This window comes from Zootoca vivipara, chromosome 5 (assembly GCF_963506605.1).
Source record: "Zootoca vivipara chromosome 5, rZooViv1.1, whole genome shotgun sequence".
Taxonomy (NCBI): Eukaryota; Metazoa; Chordata; class Lepidosauria; order Squamata; family Lacertidae; genus Zootoca; species Zootoca vivipara.
In genome coordinates, this window is record NC_083280.1 from 15902477 (window position 1) to 15928349 (window position 25873).

At 43.0% G+C, this 25873-nt stretch overlaps 2 protein-coding genes and 3 non-coding genes across 10 annotated transcripts; 2 read left to right on the top strand and 3 right to left on the bottom strand.

Annotated features, from left to right (window-relative positions):
- Positions 1 to 540: 540 nt before the first annotated feature.
- MYNN (myoneurin) lies at positions 541 to 17233 on the bottom strand. Of its 5 annotated transcripts, none has more exons than XM_035133653.2 (8): positions 17163 to 17233; positions 14832 to 15131; positions 12309 to 13111; positions 11000 to 11195; positions 10307 to 10485; positions 6855 to 6938; positions 6091 to 6177; positions 541 to 5400 (listed from the first exon to the last, which is right to left on the bottom strand). In XM_035133653.2, the coding sequence occupies exons 2-8, from the start codon at positions 15095 to 15097 to the stop codon at positions 5138 to 5140; spliced, it is 1878 nt and encodes a 625-aa protein (XP_034989544.1). In that variant the 5' UTR covers positions 15098 to 15131; positions 17163 to 17233; the 3' UTR covers positions 541 to 5137. The 5 variants fall into 5 exon arrangements, with proteins under 5 accessions (XP_034989544.1, XP_034989545.1, XP_034989546.1 ...); XM_035133654.2 differs by having other exon boundaries at positions 17109 to 17169; XM_035133655.2 differs by lacking the exon at positions 17163 to 17233 and having other exon boundaries at positions 15041 to 16880.
- Positions 17234 to 17983: 750 nt separating this feature from the next.
- On the bottom strand, positions 17984 to 18056 carry TRNAV-AAC (transfer RNA valine (anticodon AAC)). Its single transcript has one exon. It is a non-coding gene; the product is annotated as a tRNA-Val (tRNA).
- Positions 18057 to 18491: 435 nt separating this feature from the next.
- TRNAV-AAC (transfer RNA valine (anticodon AAC)) lies at positions 18492 to 18564 on the bottom strand. The gene has a single exon. It is a non-coding gene; the product is annotated as a tRNA-Val (tRNA).
- A 716-nt stretch (positions 18565 to 19280) lies between these two features.
- On the top strand, positions 19281 to 19353 carry TRNAV-AAC (transfer RNA valine (anticodon AAC)). Its single transcript has one exon. It is a non-coding gene; the product is annotated as a tRNA-Val (tRNA).
- Positions 19354 to 20787: 1434 nt separating this feature from the next.
- On the top strand, positions 20788 to 25382 carry ACTRT3 (actin related protein T3). Of its 2 annotated transcripts, XM_035133281.2 has the most exons (3): positions 20788 to 20809; positions 21202 to 21388; positions 24450 to 25382. In XM_035133281.2, exons 1-3 carry the CDS (start codon positions 20788 to 20790, stop codon positions 25366 to 25368), a joined length of 1128 nt encoding a protein of 375 aa, XP_034989172.1. In that variant the 3' UTR covers positions 25369 to 25382. The 2 variants fall into 2 exon arrangements, with proteins under 2 accessions (XP_034989172.1, XP_060130357.1); XM_060274374.1 differs by lacking the exon at positions 20788 to 20809 and having other exon boundaries at positions 21300 to 21321; positions 24458 to 25382.
- Positions 25383 to 25873: the final 491 nt, after the last annotated feature.

Genomic DNA, 25873 nt, shown 5'->3' on the forward strand with positions numbered 1-25873 from the left:
TCTGGCAAACCAGAGCAGCACATGGAAACGCCGTTTACCTTCCCGCTGTAGCGGTTCCTATTTATCTATTTGCATTTTGACGTGCTTTCGAACTGCTAGGTTGGCAGGAGCTGGGACCAAGCAACGGGAGCTCACCCTGTCACAGGGATTCGAACCGCCGACCTTCTGATCAGTAAGCCCTAGGCTCAGTGGTTTAACCACAGCGCCACCTGGATCCCTAACGTTTATATAAGTGTCTACAAATCAATGTTCCCCAATAACTCACTTTCAAAACACGAAACCAAAATGCCAAAAATTCTTTGATTTACTGGTAGTTTAGCTGCTGTCCACAATGGTATTAAATGGGATTGAGGAAAAAGCCTGTTACAGTCAAAGCAATAACAGAATGTTACCGGTGTAAGACATTATTCTACTTTCCTGTCAAATTACAGTTGTGCTTTTGCTTAGGACTCACTCATAGATCATTCTGGGACGAAGCTTTTTCAAACCACTTGTTCCCTTCAGTTATTTATAGCTAAATGAGCAACAAGAGGAACAAAGAAGGGTTACAAAACAAAGTTTTATTCAGGTCTAAACATTAAAATGTTGCAAATTTATGTACATAATCCCTCAGAAGGGAGTATAAAAGCAAGAGGTGAGCTATATACACACAAACACCCATGACAAAGTACTTCAGAAATAATTTAAACCAGAGAGGATTCACAACAGCTCCTCAGAATGTCCAGTCTTGGAATTGTTATGGTGCCAGAACTAGTAACATTCCAAGAACCAAAAAAAGGTTTAAGTATTCCCTTTCCTTAAACATGTCTCCATGTTGAGCATCTTATCACTGCAAAGCTTCAAACTCCCAAACAAGACTTAGGAGCAATAAACGACAGAAAGGATGTGTGTAACATATCCCTATATTGCTTACTAAGATGCAACTTCTATAGAACCAAGCTGATCACACTCTTTAACTACTGTATTATCAGTAGGCCATAATTTATTGAGTAAGTATTTTTAAGTGGTCACCCTAGCTTAACAGCCCAAGATTTCTTGATATCACAGGTAAACACTTCAGTTTAGAAACAAAAAGCACTGTTTATTCAATTATTGCTGCAATAGATTCTAGCTCTCCCAGAGCCTGTGTAGTGTTACAAGAGGGGGAGTCAAACAATGGTTTCTTTAAAAATATATTCATGTACAAAAGACAAATGAGTTCTACAAAGTAAAACATCTTTATAAATATTAAATAGCTAAGTAAGGTCTACTATAAATCTAAGAAGAGGTTTTTTAAAAGTCCAAAACCATTTTTAAAAGTGACACCCAAAAAATTGCAAAAACATTCATATCAAATATGCATACACTACAGTATGCTTTTTTCAAGAAGATGGTTAGTTGTTGCAGTCATATTGTAAAGAAATAGGTCCAGAATATTTTGCAGAAGACAGACACAGCCCGTTTGTGCTAACAGCAACTTAGTACTATCAGGTCTTTTCCACCCAAATTTAGGGTTTTTGTTTTTTGTTTTGTTTTTAATTTCCCTCATCAGGAAAGCAAAGTGGCTGGAGAAAATGGCATGCAAAAGAAGATACAACCATAACTAGCCCCCATGGAGACACATGCATAATACTCCAGCACTACCGTATACAAAGATGATCATCACCTGTTTGGGGGAAATTGGTGTCAAATGTCATACATGCAGCCCACTTTCTCTTTCCCTAACCATGTCAAAAGAGTTGCTAAGTGCTTTAATTAGAACAGAGGTTAAGAAGTACAGTGGTACCTCAGGTTACAAACGCTTCAGGTTACAAACTCCAGTAACCCAGAAATAGTACCTCAGGTTAAGAACTTTGCTTCAGGATGAGAACAGAAATCGTGCTCTGGCAGCGTGGCAGCAGCAGGAGGCCCCATTAACTAAAGTGGTGCTTAATGTTAAGAACAGTTTCAGGTTAAGAACGGATCTCTGGAACGAATTAAGTTCTTAACCAGAGGTACCACTGTATCCCCAAAAGCAGATACAGGTGCACAACCTGCTACTATGCTGAAGTCTTTGCATTGTGGCCTAAGAGGACAGCACTTGGGCTGCTACAAGATGGTCTTATCTGACATGCGCTGCAACCTCTCGAAGCTGTGGAAGCAAGGGTCAGAGGCTATTGAGTATTCTGCATACCTTGTGGATTTACTAGGCAAGCATGCATTATCAGGCATGGGATATGGTTTCTGAAGCATCATAGGAGAAATGGGATTTCTAGCTCGAATAGGAACAAAGGAAGCTGGCTAATACCATTGGTCCATCTAGCTCAGTGTTGTCTACACTGACTGGCAGTGGCTCTAAAGGATTTTGGACAGTTCTTTCCCAGCCCTCTCTGGAGATGCTAGGGGGTTGAACCTGGGACCTTTTGCATGCAAAACAGGGGCTCCACCACTAAGCTACAGCCATTCTCTCCAAATATAAACCCCCATGACTGCAGATAAATGCTTGTAGACAGCTTCAAACCATTCACCCATTTATCTCGGTTTCATTCATGCCAAAAAGTCACCAAATATCTTGAAAACATGGACAAGACAATCAGATGGCAGAGTATGTTTTGCATATTAAACCAGGTTCAATAGCTGGCATGCAGTTAGAGAGACGGAAGCTGCAGCGATGATAAAGCAAGAGGAACCACTGGGAAGATGGGTGAAATAGCTTCTTGTATTCCAATGTTGGAATTTGGTGACCTTTCTACAGAAATGCATTTAATTTGGGCAGCATACATGTGACCCTATTCCAGGGGGCACCACTAATCCTGCCCCAAACAGATCTTCGATTTTATCTCTTTCCCAGCTGGATGCTTCAAGACTTCAGTGCCAAACTGGCTCTGTAATAGGCAACTTCATTATTCTACACAGTGTAAAACTTGAACTTCTACCGGTAAGTGATCTTGTATGGATGCCGATGCTGATGAACCACTAAAAATAATCACCCATTTATTCCAACACTTCCACTTTGCATACTTAATTCAGAGCACCTCAAGGGAAACTGAGTGAGAACAGGACCATCAATATCTATTAGATACAACAGCCAATAATGGAACCTCCATCCTCCAATTATCAAAAGCTAGGAACAAACAAGGGATAGCCATCTTCGTCAAGCCCTGCTGCGGAACTTAAGAACGTAAGAGCCTGCTGGATGCTTTTCTCAGTGGTCAACCAAATGCCTGTGGGAAACCCGCAAGCAGGACCCAAGCACAAGAGTACTTCCCGTTCCTGCAGTATTCTAGCAACTGGTATTCAGAAATGTTTCTGCCTCTGTTCATGGATACAGAGAATAGCCATCATGGCAAGTAGCCATCAATAGCCTTATCCTTGAATTTGTCTAATCCTCTTTGAAAGCCATTTAAGTTGGTAGCCATCACTGCCTCCTATGGGAGTGAGTTCCATAGTGTAACTATGCGCTGTGTGAGGCACTAACTTTCTTTTATCTGTCCTGAATCTTCCAACATTCAGCTCCACTGGATGTCCACAAACTCTATAGTGTTACGAGAAGCAAAACTTTTCTCCATCCTCTTTCCCCATGCCATGCACCATATTATAAACTTCTATCATGCCATCTCTTACTTGCCTTTGCACTAAACTAAAAAAAAAAAAACCAAACGCTGCAACTTTTCTTCACAGAAGAGTCGCTCTATTCAGCCCTTCCACATTTTCTGAACCTTTTCCAACTCTACAATATCGTCTTGGCACGGTATACACGGTATTCCAAGCTTCTTGGAAAGCATCTTACTAGCCAAAACTGGGAACAGAATCCTAGACTAGTCGGGATATTCTGATGGCACTAGCAGGTTACTTCCTCTAAAATATGGACCCAACAAGTTTTCTGTAGTGCTGTGCAAAAACCTGTCCTCCAGCTTCTCAAAATGTTTCTTACTTGCAAATGAGGCTTCTGTTTTTCTGTCCCTTTTTGCAGGGCACTTTAGAATTTATCATGGGCAGGGGCTTGATTTATCATAGCAGTGTGTGTATTTGTTCGTTTTCTTCCCATGAAACATTTTGCCAACACTCTACCGCTGCCTGCACTCCCCTTAAGCTGCTTTGAGCTTCCTGATCTCAAACAGGCCCATGGAAAAAGCTATTTCATTGGGGAGGGGGGAGGGGGGGGCCTTCTGAAGGAAGATTTCCCACTGACACTGCAACAAAACTGACCCTTCTTTCTAAGCCCAGAAATTCAGAAGGCGAGAAATATGAAACCTTGAATGAGAAGATGCCGTTACATAAAAGAAAAAAAATGGTATTTGCACTGTAAAATGATGAGGCAACATGGGCACTTCCATGTCCTACAATACTGAACTTGAAGGCCAAGAACTACTCCATAAGTGTTTCCTAAAAATCATTCAACAGAAAACTAACCCAACATTGATCATAACTACAGGAATCTGAATACCTGTATAAAACAGCTACATACTCGGAAGGTTGTGCGTTTGCTGCAGATCTGCTGAGGAGTGTGAGAAAGGGTCAAAATATGGTGCTGGGTACAGAATCTAGCTTCCTGAGAATCTCAACTTTCATTTCTTGTTGTAAATAAAAAGTTTAAAATCCTTATAGCTATTAAAATACACTCAAAACTGTGTTGAGGGGGCAACAGCTACAAAAATATCCAAAGTCAGGGAATTTACTAAAGATTTCCAGGTATTGGGACACAGTTTTAATGCTCACATATAGTTTCTGGCCCTTCATCACTAGCAGAACCAAAATCTACGCAAAATAGAGAAATGATGCACACCTGTCAATTTTCACTTTGAAGAAAGCCAATGGTGGGGGGGGGCGGGGCGGACAACGCAGAGTAAACATCTTGGCTACATAGAATTAGCTTCTGCATGAACAATGAAGGAGACCTCCAGCGTGAACTGACTGATAATTCTTAAGGCATGTGTTACTAAAGAAAAAAGGAAGTATCTATCTTCCATAAATACAATAATTCTATCCTGATTTTGTTACATAACAAAAAGAATGGCTACCAAAATATAAGGAAGAAAAAAACAGGTGCGTTTTCAAATGTCCCTATTTGAAACCTATATGAAGTCCAGCTCGATAACAACTTGCATGATTACGTTCCCTTTACCAAAGAAGCTCTCGTGGTCAAAGTTTTCTGCGAGTTTTCATCATGTGCAGGATGTCAATACAACTGCTGGAGGAAAATAAACTGAGGTTCTGAATAGCCAGTGATGGTAGACCTCAAAAGTGTGTCTGACTGGGGTGACTGACTATCTGTGACAGGCAACAGAACTTGATGGTCCTCTGTTCCAAAGGGGAGAGGTAATGCTATATCTGAAGGCTTCACATCAGCAGATTCCAGCAAAGGGCTTTTCTCATTTGGAATGGAGTCTTGATCATTGAAGGAATGGTCAAGTGTGATGGGATCCAGAGGGTTCTCCGAACCTGTGAAAGCAAACAGAACTAAAATTGTGTTCATTGCTAAAAGTTGTGCACAGGAAGACCCAGGAAGAGAAGATATGATTTCCCCCTGCAAATGATTCAAGAACACTCACTACTATTTACTAGTCTTCAAGCCTTCATAGATGTCTATTGTAAACCTGAAAACAAAACTTGTAACTGGGATTTAAAGTTCACGTTTGGGCTACAAGAATTATCAGCAAAATTCCATAACTGAATGACTGATGGCCCTGACTTCAAGGACTAATCTCATTACAGATTTGGGTGGAGGGAAGGAGAATCTCAGAACCACCACCTCAAAACCAGTATTTTCATTATGACGGAATTTGGTACTAGATTAGTTCATTTCAGGTATCTGCCCTATAAAGTCAAGTGCATCTTCATACATGACAGCTAGTAGGGGACCTAAACATGTACCTAGGCAGGCTCAGCAATGCCATTCCTTCATCACATTATTAACGTACAGGGTTGACACTCTTGGCAAAGGGTAGCGGGTCTCCCATTGGCAGCACTTTTGAGACTGGATTAACCACAGAGTATACGGAGGCACAGTCCAAAGAATCCACCATTTTAGTATGGCTAAGTTAGTCTTTGGGTGGCATTGCTGAACAGCTAACCTTTTTACCTGTGATTCCACAAGTAGTAGATATTAGTTCTTAAATAACCAGCACTTACCTGCATGAACCTTTGCTTTGTGTTTCTTTAGGTTTTTTATATCTGTGTAGGAGTTTCCACACAGCTCACAGACAAATGGTCTTTCACCTTAAACAAAAATTGTCAATTAGACTTCATAGATGTGCAGTGCAATCCTAAGGGCTTCCCACAACCAAAAACAAGTTTCTATAGCCACTTCATCTCAAACTCCACCCAGGTTTCTATGGCAAAGTTGCTTAAGGGAAACAACTTGTTTAGGAAATAACAAGTTACAAAGTGACTTTGATTCTCAGGCATAAGGCTTTTCGATTCCTTCAAAACTGGTGTCCAATACCAGAGGACAAGAGCACATTTAATGTGGAATTGCTATCATTTCACAATTCTTTATTAGAGAATTACATATAAAGATCATAATCCGCAGTTCACATACATATAGGAAGCTCCCTCATACAATGTCAGACTGTTGGTCCCTCTAGCTCAGAATTGTCTACACTGACTGGCAGAAGCTCCAGGATTTCAGACAGAAGTTTCTCCCAACCCAGCCTGGAGATGCCAGGAATTGAACCTGAGACCTCCTCCTTGCAAGGCAGATGCTCTACCTCTAAGTTATGGCCCTTCTAATACAGACAATTAGAAAGGTAGGTAGGAGGATCATGCTAACTGAAACTAGATGATGTGTAGTATACTATCATTTAACTATTTGACATTAAATGACTTTGAGTAAGCACAAACCTGCATACAGGGCATGGAAAAGGTAAGAGGGAGGAGCACGCCTGAAAACTAACCTGTATGGGACCGAAAATGCTTGCTGAGCTCTCCTGAAGAAATGAAGCTTTTGCTACAAATTCCACATATATAAGGTTTCTCTCCTATAGGGAAAAGGAGTGGATGAACTCAGTACACAACCTAGCAATAATGCATGTGAAGACCTCATGAAATCTCAAGTGTATGGACACACTTCATTCTCCGCTATTAGTAGACACAGATGCGGGTGGTGCTGTGGTCTAAACCACTGAGTCTCTTGGGCTCACCAGTTGGAAGGTCACACATACATCCACCCAGACTAGCAGCAGTTCTCAACCTGGTGGGATGAGTCTCATGACTGGAATATAGTAATAGAGGGATACAATCTATTTAAGAGAAATAGACCAAATAGGAAAGGAGGAGGAGTAGCTTTATATGTTAGGGATGTGTATACCTGTGAAGAGATCCAGGATTTAAAACTTCAAAGCCAAATTGAGAGTATCTGGGTCAAAATTAAGGGAGAGAAAAATAACAGTGGTCTCATTGTGGGAGTTTACTATAGATCCCCAAGCCAAACTGAGGACACAGATGATGCCTTCCTGGAACAGATGGCCAAGCATTCAAAAGGAAGTGAGATAGTAGTAATGGGGGATTTCAACTATCCTGATATTTGTTGGATGTCAAACTCAGCCAAGAGCATAAGGTCGAACAGATTCCTCACTGGCCTTGCAGACAACTTCATTGTCCAGAAAGTGGGAGAAGCAACAAGAGGATCAGCCATTTTAGATCTGGTCCTAACCAATAGTGATGACTTGGTTAGTGGGGTAGAAGTGGCAGGATCATTAGGTGGGAGTGACCATGCTCTTCTGGAGTTTATTATCCAGCGGAAAGGAGTAACCAAGCATACTAAGACTCAAATTCTAGACTTTAAGAAAGCCGACTTCAGAAAACTTAGGGAAACGCTGGGTGAAATCCCATGGACAGTAATACTAAAAGGGAAGGGAGTTCATGATGGTTGGGAGTTTGTTAAAAGGGAGATATTAAAAGCACAACTTCAGGCAATACCAATGAGATGGAAACATGGAAGGTGCCTAAAGAAGCCAGGCTGGCTATCTAAAGAACTTTTGACTGAGTTAAGATTTAAAAGGAATATGTACAAAAAATGGAAAAGGGGGGAAATCTCCAGAGAGGAATTCAAACATATAGCCAGCACGTGTAGAGACAAAGTCAGAAAAGCTAAAGCACAGAATGAACTCAGGCTCGCCAGACAGGTTAAAAGCCACGAAAAGGGCTTTTATGGGTATGTCCGTAGCAAAAGGAAGAACAAGGAAACAGTGGGGTCACTCAGAGGAGAAGATGGTGAAATGCAAACAGGGGACAGAGAAAGGGCAGAACTCCTCAATGCCTTCTTTGCCTCAGTCTTCTCCAAGAAAGAAAACAATGCCTGACCTGAAGAATATGGAGCAGATGATTCAGCAGGGGAAACACAGCCCAGAATAAGTAAGGAGGTAGTACAAGAATACTTGGCTAGTTTAGATGTATTCAAGTCTCCAGGGCCAGATGAACTACATCCAAGAGTATTAAAAGAACTGGCAGAGGTGATTTCAGAACCACTAGCAATAATCTTTGAAAATTCCTGGAGAACAGGCGAAGTTCCAGAAGACTGGAGGAGGGCAAATGTTGTCCCTATTTTCAAAAAGGGGAAAAGAGAGGACCCAAACAATTACCGCCCAGTCAGCCTGACATCAATACCAGGAAAGATTCTAGAGCAGATCATTAAGCAAACAGTCTGTGAGCACCTAGAAAGAAACTCTGTGATCACTAAAAGTCAGCATGGGTTTCTGAAAAATAAGTCATGTCAGACTAATCTGATCTCATTTTTTGACAGAATTACAAGCCTGGTAGATGAAGGGAACGCTGTGGATGTAGCCTATCTTGATTTCAGCAAGGCCTTTGACAAGGTGCCCCATGATATTCTTGTAAAGAAGCTGGTAAAATTTGGGCTAGACAATGCTACCATTCAGTGGATTTGTAACTGGCTTACTGACCGAACCCAAAGGGTGCTCATCAATGGCTCCTCCTCATCCTGGAGAGTAGTGACTAGTGGGGTGCCACAGGGTTCTGTCTTGGGCCCAGTCTTGTTCAACATCTTTATCAATGACTTGGATGATGGGCTTGAGGGCATCCTGAGCAAGTTTGCAGATGACACCAAATTGGGAGGGGTGGCTAACACCCCAGAGGACAGGATCACACTTCAGAATGACCTTAACAGATTAGACAACTGGGCCAAAGCAAACAAGATGAATTTTAACAAGGAGAAATGTAAAGTACTGTACTACACTTGGGCAAAAAAAATGAAAGGCACAAGTACAGGATGGGAGACACCTGGCTTGAGAGCAGTACATGTGAAAAGGATCTAGGAGTCTTGGTAGACCACAAACTTGACATGAGTCAGCAGTGTGATGCAGCAGCTAAAAAAGCCAATGCAATTCTGGGCTGCATCAATAGGAGTATAGCATCTAAATCAAGGGAAGTAATAGTACCACTGTATTCTGCTCTGGTCAGACCTCACCTGGAGTACTGTGTCCAGTTCTGGGCACCACAGTTCAAGAAGGATACTGATAAGCTGGAACGTGTCCAGAAGAGGGCAACCAAAATGGTCAAAGGCCTGGAAACGATGCCTTATGAGGAACGGCTTAGGGAGCTGGGTATGTTTAGCCTGGAGAAGAGAAGGTTAAGGGGTGATATGATAGCCATGTTCAAATATATAAAAGGATGTCATATAGAGGAGGGTGAAATGTTGTTTTCTGCTGCTCCAGAGAAGCGGACACGGAGCAACGGATTCAAACTACAAGAAAGAAAATTCCACCTAAACATTAGGAAGAACTTCCTGACAGTAAGAGCTGTTCGGCAGTGGAATTTGCTGCCAAGGAGTGTGGTGGAGTCTCCTTCTTTGGAGGTCTTTAAGCAGAGGCTTGACAGCCATCTGTCAGGAATGCTTTGATGGTGTTTCCTGCTTGGCAGGGGGTTGGACTGGATGGCCCTTGTGGTCTCTTCCAACTCTATGATTCTATGATTCTATGATTCTAAAGCATCTCTGAGATTTTGCCTAATCTCTATTCACGAGATTTCTAGAAAATCATGCATGCAAAGTATGCATTCTTTTGCTGAGCTCTGCTGTTGACCTCAAGCACCTCATTTAACCTCAAGCACCTCTGGTATTCTCAAACAATCTATCTCCACCACCACCCCTTAGCTTTTAAGATCAGGTGTGTTCATAGTGGCATGGTTGCCAAATGAAAGCTGGGCTTATCATGGTGTTTAGCTCAGCAGGCAATAAAGCAGGCAAGAACAGGTAAACTCATTTACACTTTGCATATTTTCTTGCCTGTTGCACTGCCCTACAAGGCCATACACTTCCCGTTCCATATCTATAGCACTCTATGCAATTTGGTTTCACCATCTCTCTCGTGTCTTCCACTTTGGATCTCACCTGTATGCTTTCTTGAATGAGTGATGAGTGAACTTGAGACTGCAAAGGCTTTCCCACAGGTGTCACAGACATACGGCTTTTCTCCTGTATGCCGCCGCACATGATATGTCAGTGTGCTTGCCTGTGCAAATCGCTGCCCACATCTATCGCAGACATATGGTTTTTCTCCACTGTGCTTCCTAAAAGGAAAGGAGCTTGTTAGATTCTACTGGTACACCAATCGGTTTCCCTGGACAACAGCCCTATTAAAACGGTCAAAGAACACATGCAGGCATAAATAGCAGAAGGGACGTCAGGCTGCGTAGGCTAGCTCGTGTTCCATGTTCCAGTTGGCTCTACCCCCAACTTTCCTGCATTGACCAGGAAGGTCTGAAGGGGGATTGTGTGCTCAGGTGAATGTACTTAAGAGTCCTCCCCTTGAATGGGAACCCCTGCATTATCAGGATTCATGACCATGGGAAGGATTACCCACACATTCAGCTGAAAGCAGGAAGTATCTGCCTTCAGACTTTCCCATTCAATGTGGGAAGGTCAGAGAGGGGACAAGGAAACAACGGGTACAGATGGTGTGCAGGCACACAGCCTGTGCCCCCTTCACATTGTATACCCATATGCATTCTCTGAATGCATGGGGGGGGGGACCTAAGCTCCCTAACTTAAGCGGTCAGTTTCAGATGAAGTCCTTTTACTCACCTGGCATGAATCTTCAGATTGCTAGAGGTTGCAAACTGCAGGTTGCAGGCATCACACTTGTACGGTTTCTCCTCCCCGTGATGCATGCGGCTGTGGAAAACCAGCTGGCATTTTTGAGCAAAGCCTTTGTCACAGAGTTCACATTTGTATGGCTTTTCACCTGTGTAGAGAATTGAGCTGCTTGCTTTAGCAGTGTCTTGTGAAGGATGAGGTTTTTCAGATGAGAAGCGACAGCAAACCGGAGGATGGGGGCAAAGTTCGGCATAAAGGGAAAGTATGTCAAAGACTACTTGACCGTGTATAAATTTGAGCAGATAGGGCCCTAAATAACTATTCCAAATGTCAAGGAAATAAACAACTATCTGACTTTTAGAAGACATCTGAAGGCAGCCCTGTTTAGGGAAGTTTTAAATGTTTGATGTTGTTGCTTTTATTATTAATAGGAATATTCTGTTGGGAGCCACCCAGAGTGGCTGGGGAAACCCAGCCAATGGGCAGAGTATAAATAATAATATTATTATTACTATTATTATTATTATTATATTGCGGCTCCCACAACAAACAGTTTAAAAAGACTACCAAAAATACTGGTATAAGCATTGTGTGTCACCAAGCTGAACACATCACCGTAGTTGTGTACTGACGCCTGGCAGAGGTATGTTAACACTGCTGCCTTTGTAATTACAGCTGGGTAGCAAGAAATGGTGTTTATCAAGCCAGCAGCAGTAACGTGCCACACATGGCTGCTTGGTCACAAGTCTGCAGGCTTGTACTAGAGGCAAAAGAAAATGAATATGGTTTATAGTGTACAGTAACACAATCCATGCCTAATACGGTTAATGAGCATATGAAACTGACCTATACTGAGCAAGACCATTGGTTCATCAGTTACTGTACAATGATAGACCCTGGCTCACCTAGGTTTCAGATCAGAGTATTCCACAGCCCTACTTAGATATGTCAGGAATCGACCTTATGCATGCAGAGCATGTGCTTTATCGCACAGACATGGCCCTTTATGGTTTGAATAAATGAGCAAGCTATTGGTATTTGTAACTTGATGTGGAAGAAAGTAGTCCCCTGCAATGCCAGTGTAGGGGAATCTTAAAAAAATAGTAATTGTACAAATTTGATAAAAATAAAACATTGGCGGTAAGGAATATTCCACTCACAATATTGCCATAATCATTCAAAAGCAACTATCAACCCACAATACTGAAGAAGGGAAAGCAACTTCTCTGGGAGAGAATGAGGGTCTTTCTGCTCACTTTCACAAGAGGCAACTCCCAACACAAAGCAAGGAGCCTACCTGTATGGGTTCTTACATGTGTTTTCAGCTGGTTGCACTGCGTAAAGGCCTTCCCACAGAGCTGGCACACGTACGGTTTGACTCCTTTGTGGATCCTCATGTGCCGCCTCAGACTACTAGCTTCGGAAAACACCTTGCCACAGGTGTTACACACTGGCTTGGCCTTGGGGTATTTCGGATCCAGTTCCTCTCCTGAGCTTTCCAGCTGGTAAGAGTTCTTGTCACTGGCGATGTTGGACAAGCAGTGCTCCTTCAAAGCACAATCCTGCTGCGCTTTACCCCGTTTGGACTTCATAGTCATCGTCTGGACAAGGATCTCCTGCGCAGCAAAGGTTTCACTCTCCACCACAGGTGTAAGCTGCAGCTCAGAATTATCCCCACCTTGGGCAGCTTGCTCCGTGATCTCTGTGGCGAGCTTATTTGCATCTAAAAACATCTCCACTGCAGAGTTCTCTGCAGCATCACTTGGATATTGTGCTGGCTTGTTTGGCAGGTTTTTGGGAGAGCTGAAGGCCTTCTTTCGCTTTTTGGTTTGAAGAGATTTTTTCCCTGTGGTTGCTATCAAGACTGGGGACTGCACCGTGTCCACTGAAGGGGAATCCAATCTCTCTTGGCTGTTATAGTCACGAAGGGTTAGCAGGCAAGTCTGCTGGTTCAATGCAATATTCCCAGTGATACTAGAGATTTCTGTAGAAGAGGGATTAGCAATAAAAGCAAAGTCTTCCATCTTTATTTTACATTTAGTGACCACCTCCTCCACTTTGAGATAGTCGGCAGCCTGATGTATTTCTTTAACATTCCAGCTGCAAGGGAAAAAGGTTAAATGGGAATGTACCAGCTGAAGAAAACAGGCTGTCTTATAGAATTAGCATAAATACTAAGTGGATAGAAACTGGTGAAGCTTGAAATCAGGTTTTTATAATATAGACTGGAATTTTTCATTTTTTTAAAAAAATCAAATGTATTACATATTCCTTTAAAAATAATCTAGTTTAAAAGCTGAATTTAATAAGAGTTCTCATCAACCACTGCTCTTTTCCAGTGTGGTGCCGTGGTTGAACATCTAATTTGCACAACAGAGACTCAGGTTCAGATCCCACTATCCAAAAGGTGCCCTTCAGATCCAGTTTATAACCAGGTTATTAGAAACATAAGTTTTCCATAATCAAACATGAGAGCTAAAGTTAAGAATTTGATTAAAATAAATATATTAAATCCTAGGAAAGGTGTTAAGTATGAGCCACACATCTCAAGACCACAGTCAGTAATCCTAATATTTTGAAAATCATCAAGTGTTTATATTTTGAAACTGGTCAAAACTAAAGGACAAGTAACACTGGTCTCACCCACAGGCTCGTTGCTGCTGCACAAAAGACCCCTTAAGCCCATTTTCTTCACAACTGGGAAATCAACTGAAATTCACGAAAAGCCCCTCCCCTTCTTTCACAATTTCCCTGTGTCTTGACTCAGGCAATAATAGTCTTTGCAAAAGCCTCTATTTCTGCTTACCTTTTCTCAGTGACCCCTTACTTCTTATAACTTTTGCCTTTGCCTCAGGATGCATGGAAGAAAATGGCTGATATGCATAGTGGAGGAAGAGTAATAAAAAAGGTAAGGTCAATGACCCCTGGACGGTTAAGTCCAGTCAAAGGCAACTATGGGGTGCAGCACCCATCTCGCTTCAGGCCAAGGGAGCAGGTGTTTTCCAAATCATGTGGCCAGCATGACTAAACTGCTTCTGACGCAACAGAACACCATGAAAGAAGCCAGTGCATGAAAACGCTGTTTACCTTCCTGACATAGTGTGGATTCAAACCGCCAACCTCCCCATCAGCAGGCTCAAGAGGCTCAGTGGTTTAGACCACAGCACCACCCATGTCCCTGAGGAGGGAGGGTGTGGAAATAGGGAACATCTTTAAGCAGCTGCTTGCAATGCAACAACTGAGGTTGCAGTATAGTACTAAAACAGAGGCAGTGCAGGCCCAAGATGATCACAGTCCAATGGGAACTGAATTCTGTGTAAATTGCAGGCACGGGGAGTAAAGGGCTGAAGCCCCACTAAACCAGGGTCATGATCTGGATCTAGTAGATTATGCTGCTCATTTCTGAAAGAAAAGTAATGCACTCAAGGGCATCACTTATAGTTTAGCCCTCAGTTCCCTTCCATTTGCTATTTATATCCCTCTGGGGGGCAAAGGCGAACTAGGTTGAGAAACTGTTCCCTTAAATAATCTCTGGCAAAACTAGAATTAGTGTTTGCATCCTTATGTTATAATATTGGCCTATGAAACAGACAGTTACTCTCTTGAATGAGGAGCCTGAAACCGTAGCGACATCAACTATCAGGTGGGTGGCATTATCCTTGCATATCCTAGTTGTATTCTCTGACCTCTTTGCCCTCTCTCAATTCGTGACATGTCAACTTAAATTGCAAGCCGTCAGGCAGCAACCTGTCTTTTTAGTTCTCTGTGAATGTCTTATTCCGAATACTCTGCAGACAAATGCCCAGCCTTATTGTATTACCTGTCAAGGTTTAAATCTCCTGTATATATGAACTCCAGAAGTTTCTGAAATCCATCAGCCTTCACTTGATTCTGATCCAAAAATATGTTACTCTCCGAAGTATCCCTGTAAAAAGCCCCAAAGTACTCGCTAAAGGAAGCCAGAACATTTCGGTGAGCTTTAAACTGGCATTCACCAATAACGATGGTGCAGTCACAAAGGAAGCCCACCTCTCGCTGTTTGTTCAGTCTCTCCAGTAGGTGCTCACAGTGATGGGAATACTGCATTTTGGGTATTGAGACACAGCTTCCTTGCTTTGGTCTGAGAAGGCAAAGGAACATATTTAGTATCAGTATGCCAGGCTCAGAAAAGAATATAGATGTACTATAGTTCCCACTCAAGGATCTTAAACTTTTAAGCAATCCTGCACTTAAGGACAAATTATGTGAACAATATCACATGCAACAAGTTTTCCTGTTACTTGCCACTAAAATCAGATTATTAAATTTTACAGACTGGTTTGGGTCACAACTATCATTTTTATATGATAAAGGGTAAAGGGACCCCTGACCATTAGGTCCAGTCGTGACCGACTCTGGGGTTGCGCGCTCATCTCGCATTATTGGCCGAGGGAGCCGGCATATAGCTTCCAGGTCATGTGGCCAGCATGACAAAGCTGCTTCTGGAGAACCAGAGCAGCACATGGAAATGCCGTTTACCTTCCCGCTGTTGCGGTTCCTATTTATCTACTTGCATTTTGACGTGCTTTCGAACTGCTAGGTTGGCAGGAGCTGGGACCAAGCAACGGGAGCTCACCCCATCACAGGAATTCGAACCGCCGACCTTCTGATCAGCAAGCCCTAGGCTCAGTGGTTTAACCACTTATTGAAAATTTGATGTCCCACATTTCAATGGTTTTTTTTGTTGTTGTCCCAGACTGCATCATGTAGGTCTTGTTTACTCTGCCAAGAATTAAAGATTAGTATCTCATAGCTATTATCCATAGTTATTATTCATACAGCATGTAGTTCCTACAAAGAAGGCACATCCATAAAGAAAATATGGCATCCAAATATAAATTGCTAGGATAAAGATCCAATTGGATGCAAATCTGCATGGATATGTTGCATATAGAACACACATATTTACGGGTGTGTTAGATGTAGTTTCGAATCCTGACTGTAGGTAAGCCATTCTGGGAGCCTTTTCAGCTAAACAGTGGGGTACAAATGCTCAAAATAAGTAATTTTAAGTACTTCCTAAATAGAACCTTTGTAAAATATGAACTGGGCTCAAATTCAACAATCCCCATAGACAAAAAGAAATCCAGTATGTAACTATTCTGGAGTGTTCACAGGCCACTGCCTTTGTCTGAAAGTACACACTCAAACCAACAGGGGTAATTTAATTATCACCATCCTTCCAGCCTTCTCAGTCCAACCAAGCGCAAGGATGGTTACAGACACCCCCCAATAACCTCAGCCAGCCTACTCCTGAAAACTGACATCAATTCTACCACCCATTTAGCACATCATTTTGCTCCCATACTGTTACCATCACAACTGAACTGTAAATTTCAGCTTGTTCAGCTAGCAGGTAAATTCCTCCCGGCTTGCTTAACTGACCCCCAAGCATGTACGCAACTGCACTTGCCTGTTGTAATCTTACGCCAACTATGCCTCTTCCCAACAAGCTCACTCAGCGCTTTGGGGGCAGCAGTCACCACTGTGTTCAGTGGCTCCTGTTTCTTATTAATTCTTTTTTGCAAATCACTTGGAGGGGTTTGGCGGGTTTGTTTGTCTGACCAATCCACCGGTTATAAATTGGATGAAATAGATAGATATAATCATGCTTAGGATGGCAGCTCTACTTCCTAGAACCATAGAGCTGAAAGGGACCCCGACGGTCACCTAGTCCAGCCCCCTCCAAATGGAGGCAGGAATCTTTTTGTCCTACATGGGGTTCAAACCACAACCCTGAGATTAAGAGTGTCATGCTCTACCGACTGATCTATCCCAGGATCGCGGCAGTCTTGCCAGGAAATAGACTGTGGGCGAGGAGCGCTCCTTTCCACCCGCCCCCCATATTTGACTGCCTGAGCACCGCCCCCCCTCGCCCTCTGCGCTGCCCCATTCCTCCTGCACTTCGTCGAGGCAGCCCTTCCTATCCTGTTTATCTTTCCTCACATAAAAACACCCTTTCTCTCCACTACCCGAACCGCCCCCCCCCGCGCGGCAGAATGGTCCCGTCCAACCGTCCATTCTTCCCTCCCCTCAGAACTACTAGGGGAAAACACACCTGGAGAGGGGCAGGGGTGGGGTGGGGGGATGGGGGACGCGGAACCTTGTTCACCTCAGTCCGCCATTTTATGATGACGCCACCCGCACCGGCGGCCGAAATCTCACTTCCGTTCTCAAATGAACTCCGGCAACTAAAGAGTGGCGGCGGGAGGGGCGGGAAAAAAAAGATTGAAATGGAGGGCGGGGCAGAATTAGGTTCCGGCCGGGAAGTTCTTCCCGCCCACCTCCCCTGACAAAACTACGTATCCCATGATGCTTAGCCCCAAAAATGAACTCCGCCAGCGGCCGAGTTTTTCCTCAGCGTGAGGGGAAATGTAGTTCCTAAGTGCCTCGCTGAGGTTAACTGCTTGAGTGCCAAGGACAGGATGAAATGAGAACGAATCGGAATAGGCTATGTTAGGAAGTACTGTAGGTTGTAGCTGCAGCACGCAAAGGAGCGTCCGCTCACCCGCAAAGCTGCATAAGATAATTTCCCAACATTTATTGCGGTTTTTAGGCTGAAGGCACTGCAATGCTGGGCAGAAGAGGGAAATAAATAAATAAATGAAAATCCCGAAACTGGATTGCCATCAAGATATATAACGGCCACTTAAATGCTGTTTTGCAGGAAATGTGGTTCCAATGTGGCCCGTGCCCCCTAATGGCTGCAGCCTGCAGATATAAAGTGATATGTTGAAAGTGCTGTTACAAATGCACACTCGTGTTAATCTGAAATAAATTTACCAGCCAGTTCCGCCCCCTCCCTCCACACTCCAGTATTAGGCAATTTCAGGTTGAACTAAATAAAACACGTTTTGACAGCGAATAAAGTGAATCCCAAATCCGTAATATAAGCGGCTCAAAATGAATAAATTCAAGAAAAAGAAACCTTAATGTTTCCGCCCGGTTTCGAACCGGGGACCTTTCGCGTGTTAGGCGAACGTGATAACCACTACACTACGGAAACTTCTATACGAGAACGTTTGAAATTATTCTATATATATGCCTGTGGCTCGATAGGAGGGCGAATCTAAACATTAGCACAATACATGGTACTTAATACTGAACTATTATTCCAAAAGTATATTTATAATCCTGAATAGTCAAGCCCAAATAGAGATATGCGCGGAACTTCCAAACATACGGGGAGCAAGCCCCACACAGAACGCAATGAGATTACAACTTCCTAGAAAACATGCCAAAGATTGAGCTGTCAGATATTCCTTGCGTGGACATGCTGATATCCAATTGTTGTTGTTTAGTCGTTTAGTCGTGTCCGACTCTTCGTGACCCTATGGACCAGAGCACGGCAGGCACTCCTGTCTTCCACTGCCTCCCGCAGTTTGGTCAAACTCATGTTCGTATATCCAATAGTGTATATATATTTAAAAAAAACTTTGTCTGTTTCCGCCCGGTTTCGAACCGGGGACCTTTCGCGTGTTAGGCGAACGTGATAACCACTACACTACGGAAACTTGCATACAACTTACCACGCCTCCTCTTTCCCTAGTAAATACCGGTACCATTGCTGTAATCTCAGGCGTGTGTTCTAAGTCTAAAGGAAAAGAGCAGAGCATTGCAGTGGCAGTTTTTGAGGTCACAACACTATTTACACAACCCCGTTCCTCGGCAGTCTTTGCTTCTGTCTCTTGCGGAGACATATATCTTAGTATACATGCAGGCTACCGGTGGATGCGAGGTTTGCTGCAGGAGTTCCATGACAAATGCATTGTCCCTAAGACAAGAAATGAGAAAAGAGCAAGCTTAGTTGTGGGAGTTGGGTTTTTTTCCTACTTATGATTGCATATATTTCTAAAGGGATTACTGTTATCTGTTCCGGCCAGCATGGGGGGGGGCGTTTACAGTTAGAACTAAAATTGCTCTTGTCTCCTTTCTAGCTTTAACGACCATTGCATTTGTCAGGGGATTGCTACAGCAGATCCCACCACCCAGCGGTAGCCAGATGTATGCTAATATACAGTATATGTATATACTGTATCTCCTCTCCACAAGCAGAATGAGAAGGTAAAACCTTGCCAGGGAGCTTAATTGTGGAAATGGTGCTATTAGCTCTCCCATAACACCCCCCCCCCCACTTAATTTATCTGCTCTATTTGTTTAGGACGCACATCTGAAATTAACAGCAATTGTACTTACTGGAGGAAGAGGAAGCGGACATTCCTGTATTCAGGTTTCCGTAGTGTAGTGGTTATCACGTTCGCCTAACACGCGAAAGGTCCCCGGTTCGAAACCGGGCGGAAACAGAAACTTTTTTTTAAAAAAAAGAACTTCATCCTTGAAATCTTTGGAGATCAATCAGCCATGTCCATGCAGGAAGATTTGACAGCTCAATCTTCGGCATGTTTCCTCGTCAGTTATACTCTCAGGTGCATTCTGTGTTGGGCTTGCTCCCACTTAAGTGTGCATAGACAGTAGCCTGAGTTGACCTTGATCTCCAAAACTGCATTGTTCTTTAAAAACATACCAAATTTACGATTTTAAAAAACATTATTGAAATTTTCCTGGGCTGCCTCTCTTTTCTGAGGACTTGAAAAGCAGCTAATAAATTATTTTAATAACTAATGCATAAATCACATTCAAAAAAATTAAGGCACAGTGACCAGGAAGGAGGAGATCCTCCAGGACAAAGGAATTTGTGCAGTTTTGGGCAGCCATGAAGAACACATTCACAAGGTGATTTTATCCAACTACAGGTTGCTAGGAATAACCTACTGCAAGCCCTTAAGATCCCTGGAAAAGACCCTGATGCTGGGAAAGATTGAGGGCACAAGGAGAAGGAGATGACAGGGACGAGATGGTTGGACAGTGTTCTTGAAGCTACCAACATGAATTTGACCAAATTGCGGGAGGCAGTGGAAGACAGGAGTGCCTGGCATGCTCTGGTCCATGGGGGTCACGAAGAGTCAGACACGACTAAACGACTAAACAACAACAACAGCAGCAGCAGCAACAACAACAACATCAACAAGCCCTTAAGAAATTAGCAGGTGAACATTGTAGTACCGTAGGCTTGCACCCAGAAGCCTGACAAACACTCATCAAATTTCCAGACTATAGAGCTTCTAATTGAACTCATTGGAACTTAATTCTGACTATGTAAATTTAGGGTTATTCTGTGCGGAACTGTTTGCTAGTCGTCCTTCCTTCATCATGTCACACCTTGTTCATTTCTTCTCTCACTTGTGGGTAATGCAAATCTGCATTATATGCTGAGCATGTTAGTCAGCGGGTGAACCTTCCCCTAACACCTTTACAGCTCTCTCATTCATATAAAAACCTACAAATAAGTAAACAGATGCATAAAACAAAATGCAAATCTGGATCACTGTAACTTAATTTCTGCCCTAAGAGTAACTGAATTATGGAGACAGGACATGTTCAAATTACATGAAGTATGCTCATGTTGCCTCCTAGTGGTACAGTAATAAAACTGCTAACACATTTGCAAAGCTAAACAGGGCCTGATATGGTTTCAATTGTATTTGTTACTCTCTAGTAGTCCCAGGCATAGGAATCCCTTTTGTCCCAGAAGCTTCATGCTTGACACTACTGAACTATAGCAGTTTGCAACAAAGATTCATTAACGGTTAAGAACATAGTCTTGTTTTTGCTTATATTGCATAATGGGGGCTGGCTGAAGGTAGCCACCCAGAGTGGCTGAGGAAACCCAGGTATAAATGATAGATGACGATGATGATGATTATAGACAACTTGGTGGGACAGTGCCCTGTTCGCCCTTACTGTATGTATCAGCTCCCGCTGGGTTCTTGAGGCTTGGAATAATGATTCACAGTATGTGCACAGAAAGCAAAACAAAACAAAAATCCTTCCTCATTTCCTAGTCATATAGATATTCACAGCCTGACAAAGCTTCAGAAGAAGGTATCATAGCAACATGTAAGTCACAATAGAGCCAGCCACACATGCCTGGGAAGATTGTTAGCCTTACTCTTCCCCCAATATAAGACAACCCCACTGAGAGTCAAGTGCCCTGAGCAGAAACAGGCAGAAGCAGAACCATCACTCAGGGAATCACCGCTCAGGAACTAGGCGGAAGCAGAACCAACTCTCAGGGATGGGTGAGCTGCCACCAGCTGTGGTGATAGACAATGGCTCAGGTCTGCTCAAGGCTGGCGTGGCTGGGGACAAAGAACCGCGTGTCATCTTCACCAACCTAATAGGCCGCCCCAAGGCCAAGTCTGTGATGTTGGGTGCTGGCCAGAAGGACTTCTACATTGGAGATGAAGCGCAAGCAAAAAGAGGGATCCTCTCCCTCAGGTGCTTGGAAGGCATGGGGGAAATTGAACCGTAGGGAAGCAATGCATATTGGCTAAGCTAGTTTCTTAGGAGTGGGGGTGTCTAGGGAAACAAGTGGCCTGGGATGGTAAACAGAAGGGGAGTGGTGAGTTCATGCAAAAAGTGATTCAGGCTCATGAAGGCTATAGTGTCACAATAGGGTAGAATGGTGGTGGTGATTTCAGGCTTGGGGGCCAAATGCAGCCCTCCAAGCCTCTATTATTTGACCCCTGGGACTTTGCCCAGAACACCCCCCTCACTGGCCCTGTCATTGAGTGTTTTTGCCTGGCTGGAATGTGCCCTTTAACTCTGATAATGCCTCTTGCTTTCCTGAGAGAAGGTGTGTGAATGTGCGCAGAAACTAGCTAAAGGCAAATGTTTGCATTAATTGCTCCACCTGTTAAATGGTGGGTAGAGACATAGCAGACGACACAGCAATTTCTCCAAGCAGCACTTTATTAGCAAGCTGGAACAGAACTAACTGAACAGCTCAGCCGGCCTGCTTTTATAGGCAGCCGGCTGACAACATTGTAACAACAATAGCCCAGGGTTTCCCACCTAAATTAACTGACATGGACCTGAGTGAAATCTACACTATACCCCTGCCGGCCAGGGTGAGAACTTCAATACACAACACCACCCACTTTTGCCTTTTGCTCCAGTCACAAATAGCATGTGGCCCATGGAAGGTTACAAAAAAAAAGGATAGGAGCAGCCCAGGGAGGAGGGCAGTGGCATCAGGGGAAATGGCTAGGAGGAGGGGTTTAAGAGCAATGAGAGAGGGGCTCCGCCCACCAGCTTGAAACAGCTGCAAGCCTTAATCTGCAGCTGTGAGTCACTCTTGAAAATGAACAAATTAGAGGTCAAAATGGATCAGTGATCATTACTTCAGGATATCTGCTCACTTGTAAATACTTAGCCTCCCAATAAAACTGAAATTTACTACATTTTGTAAAATCTTAAGGTTATTCACTGACTGGTACTTTACTATTTTTATTTTTTACATATAGGAGCACTGTGAATTTTTTTTTCCAAATTAACAAAGCTAAAATAGACTTATTTGGGATAAACAGGTTTTGGGAGGGCTTCAGAATAAGAAACACATTGGTCCTGATCCAAAGAGTTGTCCTGAAATTTTATTCAAATGCATGAGTCTGGTAAATTATGAAAAGCCCCACTGCTATAGGTTTAACCAAATTTTCGAGACTGAAGCTAGTGTGTGGAAGCCCTATATCAACACGGCTTCTGTTAACATGTTTAGGATTCAAAATTTAGGCTGTCATCTAACTGCACTAATTGGCAAATTAGGTCAACATAAATGAATAGGACTAGTTCACAGGTACTGTAAAAGCATCTGACATTCAAATTGACTTATTTGCAGGAGATTCATAGTCAAATTCAAAATGGCTAGACTCAGGGAAAAAAGAGCCAATTTTGCAATCTACAGTCCGGGTGCAATTTGTTCTGGAAATGTCATGGTCCCATCAATGCAATGCCTAGTAACAGGGTAGAGTGAGTTTCAAAGCTCAGCTTATAATGGATTGATGGTTATCTGGAGCATTCCTCTATGGTTTGCAGTGTATCCAGTTTCACACTGAACTTTTCACCCCCAACTCCACCAAACATATGAGATAGACATAAGGTAGCTAAAATCAGTTTGGCTTTGTTTTCTCATACTATGTTTAAAATGGTGGTAGAAGGGCTGGGACTTAAAAGTCTCTGGTACACATCCATATTACAAATGAAATTGGTTTAACAGTCATGGCTACCTCACCCCACGGAGAACACCCTGGCACAGGTACAATTCCCAAGCTTTATCAGCTAGGGCCCGTGAGGGATGGGTGAATCTATCAATGTTGGTTTTGCTCAGTTTTTAGTTTTTCCAATCTTAAATTCAGTTCTCCACATTTCTACATCAGTTGGCATTTAAAAAAAATGAAGTCCTCATGTAAATGCATCAGCATTTTAGTGCATTTACCATCATTGCTGCTGCCAGTCTACTCTGGAGTAAGGATATGGATATTCAGCTATATGTCATCTAACCTGGTGAAAGGACTCTTCCCCACTGAACAGCATTTAAGGCAGGCTGCTGAGGTGTTCATGAAATGCAGCAAGACCTGCAACTGCAGTTGGCACTTCCAGGAGGCTGGAGAAGAGACTAGCCACCATTGCGCTGCCTGACAATAGCCTTTTGGTGCTGCCAGCCTCCTCTGCAGGAGATGTGGGAGCCTGCTTGTATGTCATCTACAGCCCCATATTTAAGTCAGGCTCCTTTGAAAAGTAGCAAGACCACTACCAGGAATTTTATTGTTGGTTAACTTTTGCTTTTGTTTTGAGCCTAAATTGGGGTATTGGGGGGGATGCTGAATTTATTGTGTTTGCTAAATTGTTGATTTTTGAATTAACTGACATGTTCCATATGTTGTGTATTATTTTATTGTTTTGAATGTTTGTTGTAAGCTGCTTTGGGTATAGATTGTTGTGGGAAAGTGGCATATAAGTGAAATCAATCAATCAATCAATCTAGAAATGAATCCTTAAATCCATGACAGTAAAAAAAGAAAAGGTTGAAAATGCTTCTGATTCATCATGGAGCCACACTCTTCATGAGGCATTTATTTTCATTTACTACACTTATCCTCCAGGCAGCATATATGGTTCCCCCTTCCCTTCCATTTCATCCACACAACAACCCCAAGGGGTAGTTTAGGTGGAGAGTGAGTGACTGGCCCAAGGTCACCCAATGAACTCCACAGGTGATAAAGATTTTGAAACCTGATGTTCCAGATTCAAGTGCAATACTAGACACACTTAGCACTTTGGTTATTTTCTGATTCAATGTGTTTTTACATACACTTGCACATGCAATACATAGAGAGTACATAAGATGCTGGCAAATTTAGTAGTACAAAAAGTTTGCTTTGTGCTTTCACAAGGGTACATAGGCAATGCATGCTGCATTTTAAAGCTGGGAATACTAAAGGTTTGGGGCATGACAGATTATGATAATATAATACCACCATATTCTTTTATTCTTCTATAGATATCCAGTGGAACATGGAATTGTCACTTCCTGGCCTGACATGGAGAAAATATGGAAACACGTTTATGATAATGAATTGAGGTTAAACTCCTGCACAAGACCAGCTCTGATAACAGAGGCACCACTCAACCCACTAGCCAATCGTGAACAAATGACAAGGCTGCTCTTTGAAAAATTTGAGGCACCAGCTCTCTATGTGGCCATCCAAGCTGTCTTGGCACTCTATGCAGCAGGCCTCACAACAGGTTGTGTGATGGATTCTGGCGACGGCGTCACCCACACTGTCCCGATATTTGAGGGCTACTGCTTGCCTCATGCTGTTCTTCGGCTTGACCTGGCGGGCCGGGATCTTACAGAATATCTCATGAGGATCCTGAGGGAAAGCGGCATTGCATTGGTGAGCACAGCTGAGAGGGAAATTGTGCGAATCATCAAGGAGGCTCTGTGTTACGTGTGCTTGAACCCTGAGGAAGAAATGGCTAAAAAACCAACTTCAATTGAGAAAACCTGGAAATTGCCTGATGGGCAAATCATTAAAATCCACAACCAATTGTTCCGCTGCCCTGAGACCCTCTTTCGCCCATCTAACATTGGCATGGAAGCCCCAGGTATTGATAAACTGCTGTTCAACACTATAATGAAATGTGATATCGATTTGAGGACCACTTTGTATGCCAACATACTCCTTTCTGGTGGTTCAAGTCTCTTTCCTGGCATTTCTGATCGCCTCACAAAGGAGTTGATTCGTATGGCTCCCAAGGACACAGAGGTGATGGTCCAAGCACCTTCTGACAGGAAGATCTCTGTCTGGATGGGAGGATCTATCCTTGCTTCTCTCTCTGCCTTCCAGGAGATGTGGATATCCAAAGAAGAATATGCTGAAGTTGGGGCTAATATAGTACACAGGAAGTGCTTCTAGATTCCTGTTGTATTGAAACATTTTTATTTAAAAAGCTGTGGGGAAGAAACACAAATTCATGGCATCCTTGGTGAGGCTTTTAGCCTCACAGCTTTCTGAAAGATGAATAAAGGTAACACTTCCATGCATACTTGTTTAGGGTAGAAATTTGGGGTTGTCTATACGGTAGAATAGACTACTTGTTTATTGATGAAAAATGACAGGCTTACAATATATAAGGGGGAAATAATGACTTGGAGGAAGGTTGTAAAAAGCAAACTAAGGCACTAGTTCTTTTTTTCAAGTATAGGCTTAATTAAATGTTTCTTTCATATAGTTCACCAGGTCCTTTCTTACAACCTCATTCAGCCTAAGATCCCAGTTTGGCATGTTTTACCATTAAGCCAGAATGGACTTACCATGAAGCACTGCAAAGCAAAATACTTTTGGCAACAACAGTGGCTTTTTATGTTTGTTCTTGTTGAACGAAAACAACCATCCACATGGCTTTTAAATTGGGTGGGGG